Source organism: Anser cygnoides, chromosome 14 (genome assembly GCF_040182565.1).
Source record: "Anser cygnoides isolate HZ-2024a breed goose chromosome 14, Taihu_goose_T2T_genome, whole genome shotgun sequence".
NCBI lineage: Eukaryota > Metazoa > Chordata > Aves > Anseriformes > Anatidae > Anser > Anser cygnoides.
Window position 1 is genome coordinate 4754512 of NC_089886.1, and position 14612 is coordinate 4769123.

The 14612-nt window shown below is 42.1% G+C and overlaps 1 protein-coding gene across 11 annotated transcripts in view; it reads right to left on the minus strand.

Moving 5' to 3' along the window:
• Positions 1-14612, minus strand: part of FAM13B (family with sequence similarity 13 member B) — a 60453-nt gene that overhangs the window by 33025 nt on the left and 12816 nt on the right. For 2 of the 11 annotated variants that reach the window (XM_067005470.1, XM_067005467.1), the window contains exons 1-4: positions 13500-13649; positions 3322-3488; positions 2234-2424; positions 1600-1812 (exon numbers count right to left, since the gene is read on the minus strand). In XM_067005470.1, coding sequence (XP_066861571.1) covers positions 1600-1812; positions 2234-2390 — 370 coding nt within the window. In that variant the 5' untranslated portion in view covers positions 2391-2424; positions 3322-3488; positions 13500-13649. Of the gene's footprint in view, positions 1-846; positions 870-1599; positions 1813-2233; positions 2425-3321; positions 3489-7284; positions 8070-9301; positions 9857-9981; positions 10343-12923; positions 13082-13131; positions 13325-13499; positions 13651-14612 lie in introns of those variants that run through there. The other 9 variants (XM_067005468.1, XM_067005469.1, XM_048057250.2 and 6 more) reach the window with 9 other exon arrangements.

Consider the following 14612-nt stretch of genomic DNA (forward strand, 5'->3'; position numbering starts at 1 on the left):
AAATCAATCAACCTTTTGATTTGGGCAACAATTACTTATTTCTGAAGTTCAAGCACTTTGGTCAGCCCACAGTCTCAGTGTCAGAAATTGAGGTGCATTTGCACAGTCAGACTTTCACACTGTATCTGTCTGAGGTGGGTGGAAGAAATCCTTTCACAGTCACCTTATTCAAAGACTGGCGTGGGACACAAGTTCCACACTGTAGTTCACATGTCACGGACACTGTGTTCCCTTGTCACACCAAAGGAGTATACCACAATCCTATTTCCAGTCCTGATAAGGTAACACTACAAATCACAGTGCATAGCAATATTAGCTGCCAAATGAGCAGCCAGCTGCTTTCTGCATTATCAACTTAACAATTCTTTTGTTATTCATCATCTTTTTCAGAGGAAAAAAAAAACGTTTACTAGCTACTCAGTGAACCATGACTTCAGCAACGCATATCAAAGAAACATATCACTAATGAAATTTCATCTACTGATATCCACGTCAGTTTCCCATTACTGCACACAACAAATACATGATCAGAATTTCAAGTTTTAACATGCTTTTCTGGTCAGTAGCTTCCAAAAATTGTTTCCAGCAGCAGACTATTTAGTGCTGTAGAAGAAAGACATCAGCATTCAGCCTCTGCTCACCAGTTAGCCAGGTAATGACTCTGTGTTCAAAAGTTTCAGAACCTATGGGTTACCATGGGAGGAAACAGAAGCACCTTCACACTCACTGTTGGAGATGACCCTCCAGTTCACCACTTACTAGATGTAGCATAAATTCTACCCTGAACAGGACTAAACACGAACGAATTCACCATAAAATCAAAACAAACAGGAGTGTGACTCTTACTAAGCACAAGCCCAGCAGTTGTAAAGTACTAGCCAACACTGGAAGATGAGCAAAACTCCTGCAGGGTTCCAACCAGTAAAACCACCCGTTATGTCACAGGGTGTGGAACTTTGACGTCTACCTACCTTTTGAGGTTGCATTAGTTAAAACATTTGTCTTGCGGCACTGTGTTAGTAGTCAAATAATGAATCAACTCTAACACCACAAAACCCAGCAGAGGTCAGAAGACCCAGGACAGTGGAAACACATAAACAAGCTGGGAATTGGCAAAGAAAATACTGTAGGAATACAGGCGGGAATTTGAAAGTGCAATGGACAACAGGGTGGGTTTTTTTCCTCCTACAAATAAATTTTAAACTTAATAATAATCCACAGTGGGAGAGCAAATATGACATGAGTACAGGGCTTGAGCTTTCTTGTCTTGTATATATAAAGCCAACTTGAATCCAGTGGCTTTGACCAGTGTCCCAGGATTCATGCACAAGCACATGGAATACTTGGAATTTATCCTATGTGGCAGCTTCACAGTCTTCCTACCTGTTGGATAGATTGTGTCTTCTAAGGAAACTCGGTGTGGATTCAAGGGCCTGTTTATTTGGGGTTTTGTGCTTAGAAAGGGTGTTGTTTGAATGCCTCCTAATTCACAGGCTATTACACAGAACAACAAAAAATCTGTAGTGCCACTACACATCTGAATTTTATAATGTTTTTTACTCTTAAAAGAGAAAACGCTCCATCAAAAATAATTTTTACCTTGAGAAAGTTGCATCAAATGTGTGTGCAAACTGCCTGGGATAACTGGCTCTGGAAGTTCTTGAAGAAAAAATCTAAGAAGGCTAATAGCTGAGGGTACATCTGCTTCTTTAACCAGGTCCACATCTTCTCCATTATCATATCGTTGCCGAAGCCACTCCACTGTCTCAGCATTCCCATTGACTTGAAAAAGTCCTTCTTGTTCCAGACCCCCTGTGTTAGAAGGAAGTTATAAACTTTCGGATCTAGTATAGATAAAGCTACTGATAATCAGATACGCACAATTCACATACTGAATGACTTTGTTGACCACAGTTCTGCAAGCCCTTTTCCCAGCACACACATTCTTGTGCCCAGCTAACAATACAATAATAAGATAAATATTAGCAGTACCAAAACCAGTTTTCTATAAAGTACTCTATCATGGTGATTGGATTAATGTCTTCTAGAAAACAGAAGTAATCAAGCTTAACAGAAGGAATAGAGCAAGAGAACTTTCATCACCAAAGAAAATACAAAAATCCAAAGCCAATTAAATAGAAGTAACTTAAAATAAATACTTTTCAAATATCAGCCTGTTCTGTAATAATAGCAGATAAGCATATTATTTTAAAAACAGAAAGATAATACATACCATGTTCCTCAATATAGTCCACTACATGGCGGACTATGAATGGAACCTCATTGTCTGGTTGCCCTTCTTGCTGCAGCTCATCAAGTGGAATTCCAAATATTTTGTTAGCGAGAACAGAGTTGCAGTTACTCAAGGAAGGGGAGGAGCTCTTCCTCATATCTTTTTGCAGCCAAAAATCAAAGCTGTCTTTTCTGTCAAATAAGAGGAATTTCAGTTAATATTGTACTTCAGTGTACAGTGTTGAGTGTACCAATCTGTAACACAACGTGTTTTAACTACCTAATGCAAACACACTCCGCTCTCTCTCAATTAGGGCACTGATTCTGTGAAAAGTTCTGTAATGACTCCCAGTACAGCTAACTAGATGAATGACTACTGCTGAAGTGTTCTGTTCAATCCTCAGTGAAGGACTGAGGAGAACGTACACAGCAGCAAAGGAAATTCAGAAAATTTTAAATACCATATTGTTACTCAAGTAAGCTTTAGGATACTTTCGGAGAGACAGATTCTTCAGTATGCTTTCTGAATGTATTTACCAGTCAGGCTTTGAAAAAATCTACCTCAAATGACACTCCAGAGGAAATGAAACTAGTGGATCACACCAAAACAAAACCTCAATGTTTAGCTACGTGAAAGGAAGTAAGTATTTGGTGATACAGAACTGCACTGCAATCAGTATCTAATAGATTTGGCATTTTCTGTTCTTCACAATAAACCTTTCACCACCTGCATCAAACTCAAAACTTTGTTGAACATAAAAACCTCCAAAACAAGTTTCTAGCTGCTCAGTGATAAAATTCTTATCATGCAGAAGCTCAAACATTACTTGCAAGTCTTTGCTTGATACAGGATGTAGTTAGGTAAAGGTATTACCAAAGGCAGTATAAGTCACTCAGTTAAATTGTTATCCTGTCAAAACCAGAAAAATTCTAGCAAAGAAAAAACTGCTCTTTCAAAACAAAAGAGAAAAAGGAGGTTGGTAGTAAGCAACTTAATGCTTTGCTAATAGATTGATAAATTCTAATAGATCAGAAAGACTGAAACCCATACTATTTTTTTTAATGAGTTAAGTAGTTTAGAAAACTTACCTCAGAGTACTTAAACAGCCGAGTTTGAAAAACGTTTTCTGCGCCAGCTGCCCTCACTGACCAAGCATTCTTTTGTCATTTATGGTTGTTTAAGATTATGGCAAAAGATCAGCCTGTAGTTCCTCATTGAAGAATAGCAGAACTCGATCAGTACTTCAGCAGTTAATCTGAAAATAAGGAAAACATTATTAGACCGTAAGGTTTTCAATAGTTTTAAGCTCAGTCACAAGCCCAAACATCACATTTGAGGCATTCTTCTCATCGAATCATCAATTTCTTGCCCCGAGCATAATGATCACGTTAGCACATCTTACATGGGAGCATGCAAAAAAGCCAATCCCCCTTTTTTTACTTAGGGGTTAACCAACCTTAAAGCAAAAGTCAGTACAGGACATCTTCATCTTAATTATGAAATAAAAATTCTGTTATTTTTAGATTCATTCATTCTTCTTCCTAAGTAGGCTAGGTAAGTATGTTTAAAAGTACCTACCACACTAAAACATTTAACAGCTGCACAATTTGTTAAAGGATCCCAGGCACTAGTTTAAACACACTATCTTTAAACGTAAGCTTGGCACGAATGAAGTCAACTAAGAAGCAACATACAAAGTCAACCAGTTTCCAGTGGTACAGATCATCTTTTCTAGAAGGTTGATTATACGTCCTAGCTGCCAGTTCAAAGTCCAATTGTCAGATCCAGATAAAAGAAGGTCACATTCCCTAGAACCACCTTTTTTTTAAACACATTTCAGACTCCAGATAATCTGGATATTTTCTATGTTCTCAGTTCTCAAGATAGCTGTGGGTCCAAACAATAGCTTTTTTTGTTTTCTAAGGTATTAAAAATTTAGATTGCAGCTTCACGGCACAGTGGAGCTGGTCTAATGTCAAAGGGTCATTTCACTCTTTTTCTCATGTGGTACAGGTTCTATTTAACTGAAGCAACTATAAATGGGTTGGGATAACCAGGCGAAACTAGCTCGTGACAAATATGTGTACACGCAAAGACAACACACCACCAAAACTAGACAAAAAAATGGCTTTTCTTGGCTTTAACGTACAGGTAGTAAAACCTTACGGTTTCAAAATTAGAGATCAATATCTGAATTCATCTGACTGACTTTTTAGAATACCCTCCCTTTGTTCCTCCACCTTGGCTTTTGCTTACATTCCTTATCAGCACAAATTAACTTCAAGTTCTTACAACCTGCTGCTCTCATTTCAATACCAAAATGAGACAGCCACCTACTAGCCTACAACACCAAGAACCCAGTGTTCTTCCTACTCTATTTTTGAGCAAATATCGCTTTCCAGCTCCCAGTCCTCCCCAAACAGCAACCATGTTTTGGAGGAGTTGGCCATAAGCTCTATACAATACTGTTTCATCCTGGTCCTCAAAACTTTTTTTGCAGTGAAGCCTAAATGAAAAAAAAATACACATATTTCAGGCTTACAGGTGTTGAAATCTTTGCCTATGAAAGCAAGCAACACCGCCCAATATCCTTTCCTGTTCTGTCATCCGTCTCTAGTTCCCTGCTGTCTCACACTATGCACAGGCTGTAAATGTGTCTTGCACAAGTGATCCTGCTCTGAGATCAGGACTCCAGGTGTGCTGACAACAGAAAATAAAAGTTATATTCTAGTCTACTAGCCTTACCGTTTTTATTAATTATTTTCAAATCTGTCATTGGGTATTCACGGTTACTAAAGGATACTGCCAGATTTCAATAGCGAGTTGCATTTTTGACTCTCCTATGCTTTATGAAGACACTGCCCAGCCATTCTTGCTATTTTGGTGTATCAGGTGATAATCAGCATAATCTTTGTGTGCAAGTAGATTTCAATCAATCCCGATACACCATGCAACCTTTAAATACGGAGTTGCAAACAGCCTATTTTCTCACGTCCTACCAAAGTCAACCCATCCACAACGAGCCAGAAAGACTCACATTACCCAACTCTGGGGTTAATTGCAGCTGGAAAAAATCTTTGATGGATCTGCCACGATGCTCCAGGCTGCCTTGCTAAAAGAAACAAACAAACAAACCCTCAAAACCAACATCACCTAATAAAAACAGCAAATTAGAAGCAACTACTTCTTTGTACCACAGCACCAAACAAACAATATGGAATGGCAGCTCTCGCCGAGGATAACTTTGTGCTTAGTTGGCTGGCACGAAAGCATAAGCCATTTTTGCCAGGTGCTGAAGATAAACATGCTGCCTGAATATTAATTTCATTCAGGAGGCATGGAAAAAAAAGAAAAAGACTTCATTTTAACTAGCTTGGCTATGTACCAATGAAGTTGAAACAGCCTGGTTGTCTCACATTTTAGAGCAAAACCAGATTTACAAGCCAAGTTTATACTTCAAATGAAGTTTCATACAGCTCATCATCACCCAGATGAATTAGTGACTTTCACCCGCTCAGATGCAAACATCCTTATACATGCATAACCGAATATATCACAGGCATTAATTTATTTTCAGTGCATTCAAGTCTTCTGCCTTTTAGTACAGGCTTTGGTGTGACCTTCACAGGCTGTGATATTTGATATTCCCCAACTCAAGAAAAAGCTAGAATTTTTTTTTCAGTTAGCCGATTTCCATCAAGTTTTATTTCCTGCTTTTTCTACCATTCTACAACTGAAAGGCAGGCTCAGAAACTGTCAATAATTACATATTACGTCTCCACTTCTTTATATTAACAGCTTTCCCATGCTTTGGCTCAGGATGTGCATTTCCATGGAGACGAGTCTGAAACCTAGGATATGATATCTAGCCTTCAGTATTTCTAGAGTCTGTACTGAGCTTTTGTTGCTTTTACTAAGCAATACTGAGCTGGTTGTTTTCATGATCAAACATCTCAGTAACCAAAAGCTGAACCATTCGTTCAACTATTCTTTTATCCATGTTATCCAGACCTTCTAGAATATGCATTTCCACCCCGTTCACAACCTAAATGCTTCATAAGTCCTACAGAAACATGATAATTTAAAATAAAAAAAAATAAAAACCAACTACTTCATTATTTTCATTACACCTTTCTCGGTCTCCTCCCCTTGCTAGTGCAAACATTTACACAGATCCCCTGAACTACAATATTTTCTAAAACCTAACTACAGAAAATTGAAAGTACCCCTTATTGTTACCACACTTTATTCCAGAATTTTTCAAGAGGCTGAAAAAAACCATATGTCCTATGCAACATCTTGAGCTTAAACAGCTTAAATGAGGGTAAGACAGAGTTTCATTCTGTATTGCATACTTCATTGCTCTCATCTGATTTTTATTTTTTTTTTAAATAAGGCAAGTATTTCATGAGGTCTGCTGGGAAAACCGCCCAAAAGTCTCATTTGGCCATCATAATAGCGCTCACTTATCTTGGCAACTAAAGCAGTATTCACACCCACACATGAAATGCCACTAAAGGAAATACAGAATACACGGCTAACTGTCATTATTTGAGGAATACGTATGGAAGTTTAGACTTAAGTTTAGTTCGTGTTTTACTTTAGTAGCTGAACTACAAATGTACAGGTGTCATTTTAACTTCGAGTCCTCAGAGCTCCAACAACTTTTCTTAAAATAAAGGAATGAAAAAACAAGAAGTTAGAAGTAAAACAAACTAAAAAGGCTACAAACTGAAACCATGCTACAGGAATGAAAACATTCATTCTAGACTTATGATTTTGGCCACAAATCTCAACTAGTTAAGCCATTCTTTTATCTGCTTATTTTCTTTATCTAGCAAGTACTTCACATCGCCTGTGAAACCAAAACCAAAGCTAACAGTGACTGCAGTTCTGCTCTATTTTTAATACACTGTCTTATAGTTAGGCATTTTGTGGGATTAGCAAACACCGCCAGCGACTTTTTGTAACATGTCGAAAGTAAAAAACACAAGAAAGATGTCAGATGGAAGAAGTGTTGCAGTTGTTGTGACAAAGTCGCCTGTCCCTACCTGTCCGGAAAAGCACCTCGGGTTCAGACTTGGGCTCTGCTGTCCTGTGAGGTGCCCGTACCAGGCCACTTGCCACTCACCGCCCTCCGGGACAAGGAGGATCCATGCTTTAACTTTAAGGTGCCTCAAAAATTAGTGTTTAGTTTCCTATTTGATAACCAAGGAGAAGGCACGGAGGCTAACCGGCCCGCCTGGGAAACGCCCGCACCCCACGCACCCTGCCCGGCACCTCCCGCGCCGCACGCACGCTGTGCCAGCTCATCGACAACCTGCACTCTTCTCCTTGCTCTTAATTTTTATCGAGGTAAAAGAAAACGGAGAGCTTTTTATTTAAACTTAATGTCCCACCCGTAACAGTGGACACTGCTGATTCTATGCCATTTGTAACTGCACACCACTGCTGGCATCCCCAGCTAATGAAATGCTTTGGGGCAGAAGAGCTTCTGCTCCACTGATTTCCAGCTTTTGTTCAGTTAACAAATCTGAAAAGAATATTTTGCTCATTTTAATTAATTCAGTCACAACTGAAAAGATGGCCAGGTCAAGGCAGGAGAATCAGCATGGAAAAAAGAAGGGGGAAAAAAAAATAAGGAAAAGAAGGAGCTTTAAGCAAACAAACAGGCCCCCACCACCACTCAGGACACAGAAAAGGACAAATGATACTTGTCTCAAGAGCACAGTTAAAAGCATGTTAAGCCGTGTAAGCGCCTGAATATAAATAGAAACAGTATTTCCTCCATGTAAAAAGAACGTTCGATTTAAAAGCTATGCTGAAGTACCCAATATATTTGAGTAGTCAAAACAGAAATTATTTAAAGAAGAGTTTTATAACCAGCAAGTTGAGGTTAAAATAGATTCTTACAAGCAAGATTTCCTCTTTTTGACTGTCAGCAAAATCACCCATTGAATGGCATTATAGCCAGAACTCTGGATCAGCAAATCTGACCGTCGAGCTTATTATTTTAAGTTTAGCGAGACATTTTTCTTAAGACCTTTTCCATCCCCACAAAGGGGCAACATTTAAAAAAAAAAACAAGTGTAAGTACAGAATTCCACTTGCAATGTTGAAGGAAACCATGTTAGAAGAAATGTCTTTTCAAGCAGATGTGATCTTCCTGCTCCCTGCATTTCTTAGCGTGACGCTGACAAGTTCACTTTCTGGTTCAGTAGGAATCAAGAGGAAACGAGCTTGTTGCAGCCTCGCACACAATCACAGACGCACTGAGTAGAAGCATGTTACAGCAGCACTTTAATAAGCTCTGACCACTCGCCTGTCCATGCCTTCACACACACCCCAGCCCTCCACTGAATTAGCTGAAATTCTGCATCATCTGCCTGCCAGTAGCACTTCTGAGACAACCTCAGAAAACACAGGTTGTACTGACAAAACCAAAGCCAAAAAAATATGTTGGATTTAACAGAACGCAATTACAACGCAATTTTTGTTTCCTGGAAATAAAGCAGCAAGCCTTCTAATTTACAAATTAAACTACACAAATTAAGCCTTTACATTCTTACCATGGAAGAAAGGCAAGAAAGCAACTCATGAAAGCTCATCTGAAAGATATTTAAATGCAACATTCCATCCATTTTATTATTTTTAAAATTTACAAGCTAAGAATCCATGTATTGATTAGTATTATTTTCCTCTCATTAAAATTTAATCTGCAGTTTCAGCAGATGAAACCAAATTACGCTTTCTCTGAAACAGTCCCATCAACAAAGACAGACCTTCCTGAGGCATACCCCAACATCCAGAAACAGGGACAGGCATTAGCTGGACTAAACACAAAGTTTAAGAAAAAAAAAATACATAATTTCAGACTTCAACCAGGCCAGTGAACCATTCAGCAACTCTACTGCAGTGGCATTAATAAAGCATTGCACACAATGACTGATTTAAGCAACATACAAAGAAGTAAACATTTTTTGAAAGAGAAAGACAAGATCCCTGAAATCTGATGTCTGATTTTCCCAGTGTTTTGATATGCAATGATAGCATTTTATATTCACTTACTAGATAAGATCCAAAGGCTTTTTAACTGCATTACAGCAACTCATGATCCTTCTGTAACTGTATTTTAGCAAGAATTAAATAACACCAGAGATGCCTGAAAAAAATAGATGTTTGCTTGCTGCTTGACACCCACCACCGAACGCTGCCAGATTTGCTCTCAGCTGCTGCCGCCAATGCACATGTGCAGAATTATAAAGAAACTTCCTGCTCGCACAGATCCCATCACATTCTTAACAACAGTAGTTAATAAATAAAAAGGCTTTTGTATCTTGTGTAACAGCTAATTATATTCATCCAACTTGCCCCCTCAGTAAAGCTTCCTTCACCAACCACTCGCATGTACTTGCCACTCCATCAGATAATACAGAACTTGAGTGCAGTGGCGCTATAAAAGCGCAGTACAGTAACGAACAGGAAGAAATTATCAGTAAAACTGCACAATTTGAGAAGTGCAAGTTATAAAACAAAACGAATTCAACAATTATCATTGCTGTTAAGACAGACTTTGGAACAGAAGTCAAACTACCTCACAGGCACCAGGGGAAAAAAAAAAAACTATAAATATATAATGCAGCTAATTTATTATACATAAGTTATCCTATTACATATAAAATCACCAGCTTCTTGCTCTCCCTCCCAAACAGGTAGGCAGAAAAACCCACTGGAACTCGGCATCTTACAAAACGTAACGCAGAGCCCACTTGCTGCACAAACGCTGCCTCTGTCATAACGCTGACCACGTGCCATCAAAAGAAAGGGCAGTCTCAGCAGCTCCACTGACGGAGGAAGACATCTCAATGAAGAGCTCAATTCTGTAGCAATGACTCTTTGAATTGCAGGGAAGAAAAAGCAAAAAAAAGAAGAAAAAGGACTGCTAATGAAGTCTCCTCCCCAACCAATTCTTGTCATAACCTGACCATGACCAAATTTGACGATACCACCAGAAATCACAAGGTTAGAAGACACTTTACAGAGTGAAATTAAATAAAAAGTAACCTGATGACATTAAAACACCAACAAGACAACAAAAGATTTAATGAAATGTGAAGTTCAGCAACAAGGTGAAAAAGAAAAAGAAAGAAACTTTCAAATATACACACTTAAGAGTACAAAGGAAGAAAGAACCACATTCATAAGGTTCCAGCTCTCATTTTTTCAGTTTTGCCCGACCACTATTATCCTACACAGCTGAGCACAACTGTTAATCCTGAACACGCTGCAGGGAACACGGAACAGAAGAGATGCAGGAAGAGAGCAGCTTGCAGGACTGAAACCTGGTCAACTCACACAGGGCTCCCACCAGATCTCTGCTCCGAGCCAGCAGCTGCCCCACCCAAGCAGCCTTACAAACACCCAGGCAAGGGAAGAAAAAGAACCATTTAAACCTCCCAATATCAAAAAGCTCTGCAAACCTATTTACTTTGTCACACGAATTCAACCACCGTCTTTGTTACAAGCTGTTTGAACACAAACATAATGCAGCATCTTCACTTTAAGCTCAATTTTGTCATGTTTTTCTTCTTTTAGGACAAATATATTGGATAAAAGGTATTTCAGACATTCAGGAAAGAGTATAATTATTTGTCACTATCACGATAAGCTGTTTATTTCACTATAATCATAATAAGGTCCTAGACCGAGCTGCAAAACTAGTACATTTCAAGTACTGAATGACCCCACCCATCTACTACAAATCTAACAGGTTTTCGGCAAAGCAGCCGCCTTCTAAACTAAGCTTTTTAAGACTTCACAATAAATCAGCTCCACAAAAGAAAAGAACACACCTGGTAGAAGATGCAGTATAAAACACACTCTCTTTCATGCTGTAATAATATACAGACTTCACCTGAATTGACTGAACTTTCCCAAATCCCAGCAGTTGGCTATGAAGTCAATACGAAGCTACAGATCCAATTCTGAATTTACCAATACAGGGACAGCCAGTCATTATTCTCAAAGTTTTTTGCAGGTAGAAGTGTGTAACTTAGAGCAAAACAATACAGTCAGCAGGAGACTCGGAAATTATTTGCCCAATTTTACTAACTTTCTAGGGAGCAATGCGAAAACCTTTTATTCTCTGCCCGAATCTAACTTTGACATGAGACATACACCAGACATTCAGAGAGGCTGCACCAGTCACATTAGAAACTGCACTACAAGCAACGAGCCTCACATTCTTCAAGGATTTAATACTTCCTTCAATATTCTATTTTTTGCTCAGATTTTTCTGTTCTTGAGTAACAGTCCTCCCATCTCAAATGATTAGTAAATATGTAACTGGGTCTGCAACACAAGACCAGAAGTTAAAAAGATTTACCTCTTTCATCCTTACAGATCCAAATGCCAGATTGCCTTGCAAGATGCCAATTCACTCTCCCTCCAATGGCTACTGAATTTTTGTTGTGTGCTAACACAGCAGCAAAGACAATCTGGCGTTATGCACAGAATTTAAGGGCAACTTAAAGGCATTCTCTGACCAACCTCACTTCCTCTTCCTTTGAGTTGCTGCTTCTTTTAGAGAAGAAAAAAACTGGAACAAGAAACACCACCTCGGACTTGGCAGCTTTTGCTCGCTTTCTAATGAGCCTTAAACAAGGGCATCGCTGCTGAGTTATGAACATTTGACCGGAGATCAAAAGGTTGAGTACTCGAGAAGGAAATCTCGCAAAACCAAAAAACAAACCGAAACAAAACCCTCCACACACAGAAAGCAGGGGCTTTCACAGAACTTACTCATGCTTGTTCAAAATGCATGGAACGTTTCTTCAGCCTCACCTGCTTCTGCAAACATGCTGTTATGTACATTAAAAAGACAAGCTTTACCGCACGCGCAAGTCTCATGTTATGAGCTGTACAAGACAAATATTAAATCAAGCATTTTAATGGGCTGTTGGGAGGTCCTCCAATGCTACCAGCAGTGTGTACAGCAAGAGCCCAAACTGTTTAAGACTGTGCAGACCAAAACTATCCTTGGCCAAGCTCAGATGTTTCAGCACATTGTTTGTGCCAGAAACTGCCAGCATTAGAAGTTATCAGGCACTCCTCCCAGGCAACGTCTCTGAATGTACCATGAAACACTCTACTTGACTGATCTTCCTAAAATAATATGTAAGTTTCCAGAAAAATGCTTTCAAAACAATGAGACGTTTAATTTCAATACTGTAATGTTGTAAAGACAAGGAAGGGACCCCTACGGTGCTGAACAGGGTACAAAACAGAAAGAGCAGATAAAAAGAGACACGCTGAAATGTCTTCAAATCTATGCAAAAAAGAACCCACAAAGCAAATTACTTGTAACAAGCAGTAAAAATAAAACAGGATACAAAACAGAGGAGAGCTAACAAGACAGCTGAATTTGTTGCAGTGCAGGCCAGACTGGCGGCTTCTTTCCTTTTTTATGCGAGCAGATTACACTGCACAGAAGACAGAATAACTTCTAACCTAAATGCTAATCCAGCTTTCCAATTTATTCCAAAGTCACACACTAACTATTCCAACCCTGATGGCGCTCAGGAATACAAGCAAAAAAAAAAAAAAGTGAAGGTTTTGATACATTCACTTTCTTTTTCGTTGTTGCTTTTAAACAGGCAAGGCCAGAAAAGAGTGATCAGGAGATATTTACTTCCTTCATTCTTTTCCTTTTCTCCGCCTTGAGCCTGACAGCAGTTCCTTGTAAGAATTTAACACCGCAGCCAGGCCAAGAACTCGAAAGCGAGGCAGATCTGCGTTAGAAGCTGAAGATGCAGCGTTTTTTTTTTCCCAAACCCGGCACAAACACCTTCACCCTGCAGCACCTCCCGTCAGGGCAGCCTTAAGAACCATCTACGCACAGGCGCCCAAACCCGGCGGAGCTCCCCGGAACAATGGCAAGCCACCGGGGCGCATTCCTGGGGCGGCACAGCCGCTCGGTGCGGGGCTGGAACCGGCGGGGCCGCCGCCAGCGCTGCCTGCAGGCGGCAGGGAGCAGCTCCGGGGGCAGGGAGCAGCTCCGGGGGCAGGGAGCGGCGGGGCCGGGCTGTCAGCGGCGGGGAGCCCCGGGGACTGCGGCCGCGGAGCCCCCAGCGGGAGCTGTCAGGGGCCGCAGCCCCTCCCGGGCGGCTCCCCCCGGCCCCTCCCGCCAACCGCGCATGCGCCCCGCACCCCCCCCCCCCCCCCACCTCCCTCAGGGCCCCCCCGGCCCTCAGCCGCCGCCGCCTACCCCGGGGCCCGGCGCGGGCCTCGCCTCTCGCCGCCCCGCCGCTCTCCTCCTCGCCGCCCCGCTCTCCTCCTCGCAGGCCTTCTCCTCAGCCTCCTCCTCCTCCTCCAGCTGCCGCCGTCCGCAGCCGAGCCGGCCGTGGGTGTGCGCGTGTGGCCGCCCGGCCGCCCCCTGCCCGCCCGTCCCGCTCGCCGCTGCCTCGCGCGCCTCCGCCAGCGGGGGGTCCCCAACGGTAGCGGCGGCACCGGGCGGAAGTGACGCGCTGACTGACAGGTGCAGCGCGCCCCCCTCCCTCCCTCCGGGTCACGTGGGGAGGGGAAGGGCGGGGAGGGGAGGGGGAGATGGAGGCGGGAGGGGGGATGCTGAGGGGAGCGGCCCCGCTGAGGGGGCGGCTCGGGAGGAGCCGGGGTCGGGGCTTGGCAGCGCCCTGAGGCGGCTTCCCCTCGGTGCTAGCCGTCACGGTGGCGGCCGTTGGGTGACCGCGGGCTCCTCTGCCGTTGCTTCACCTCCCGCAGCCACCCCACTGGGTTTCAGTAAGCGTCCGGCCCGAAGGCCTCAGGAGCAACGGCTCCAACCGTCCCCAGGCACAACGGCCAGGAGCAGCCCTGGGACGAGGAGCTGGGTGTTGGGAAACGCCCGTTCAGCACCCTCACCCCACGGAGCTATCTCATGCTGAAATACAAGATCCAGCACCCTCACCCCAAGGCGCTATCATGTTCTGAAATAAAAGATTTACACCCTTAAACCAAGGAGCTATCGCATTCTGAAATAACAACATTCAGCACCCTTAAACTAAGGAGCTATCACGTTCTGAAATAAAAGGTTTAGCACCCTTAAACTAGGTTAGCATCAGTCTGTGAGGAGAGGCACCCCTCGCACCAGAGGTGCTCGAAGCCGTGCCTGGCAGCCCGCGGTCCCCACACGCCCCGCCAAAACTACAGCGGGGTTTTCTGTCATGCAGTGCCAGCAGCCAGAGGTGGTCGGCTTAATAAAGCATTTACGGAAATTCAGGTTTAGTTAGTAAATATCCCCGTAGGAATAGGAAAGGCTTTTTTTTTTCTTACCCCTGGAAAACTTACAAGGGATATACGAAAGGAGAAAAGGATAGAGGTAGGA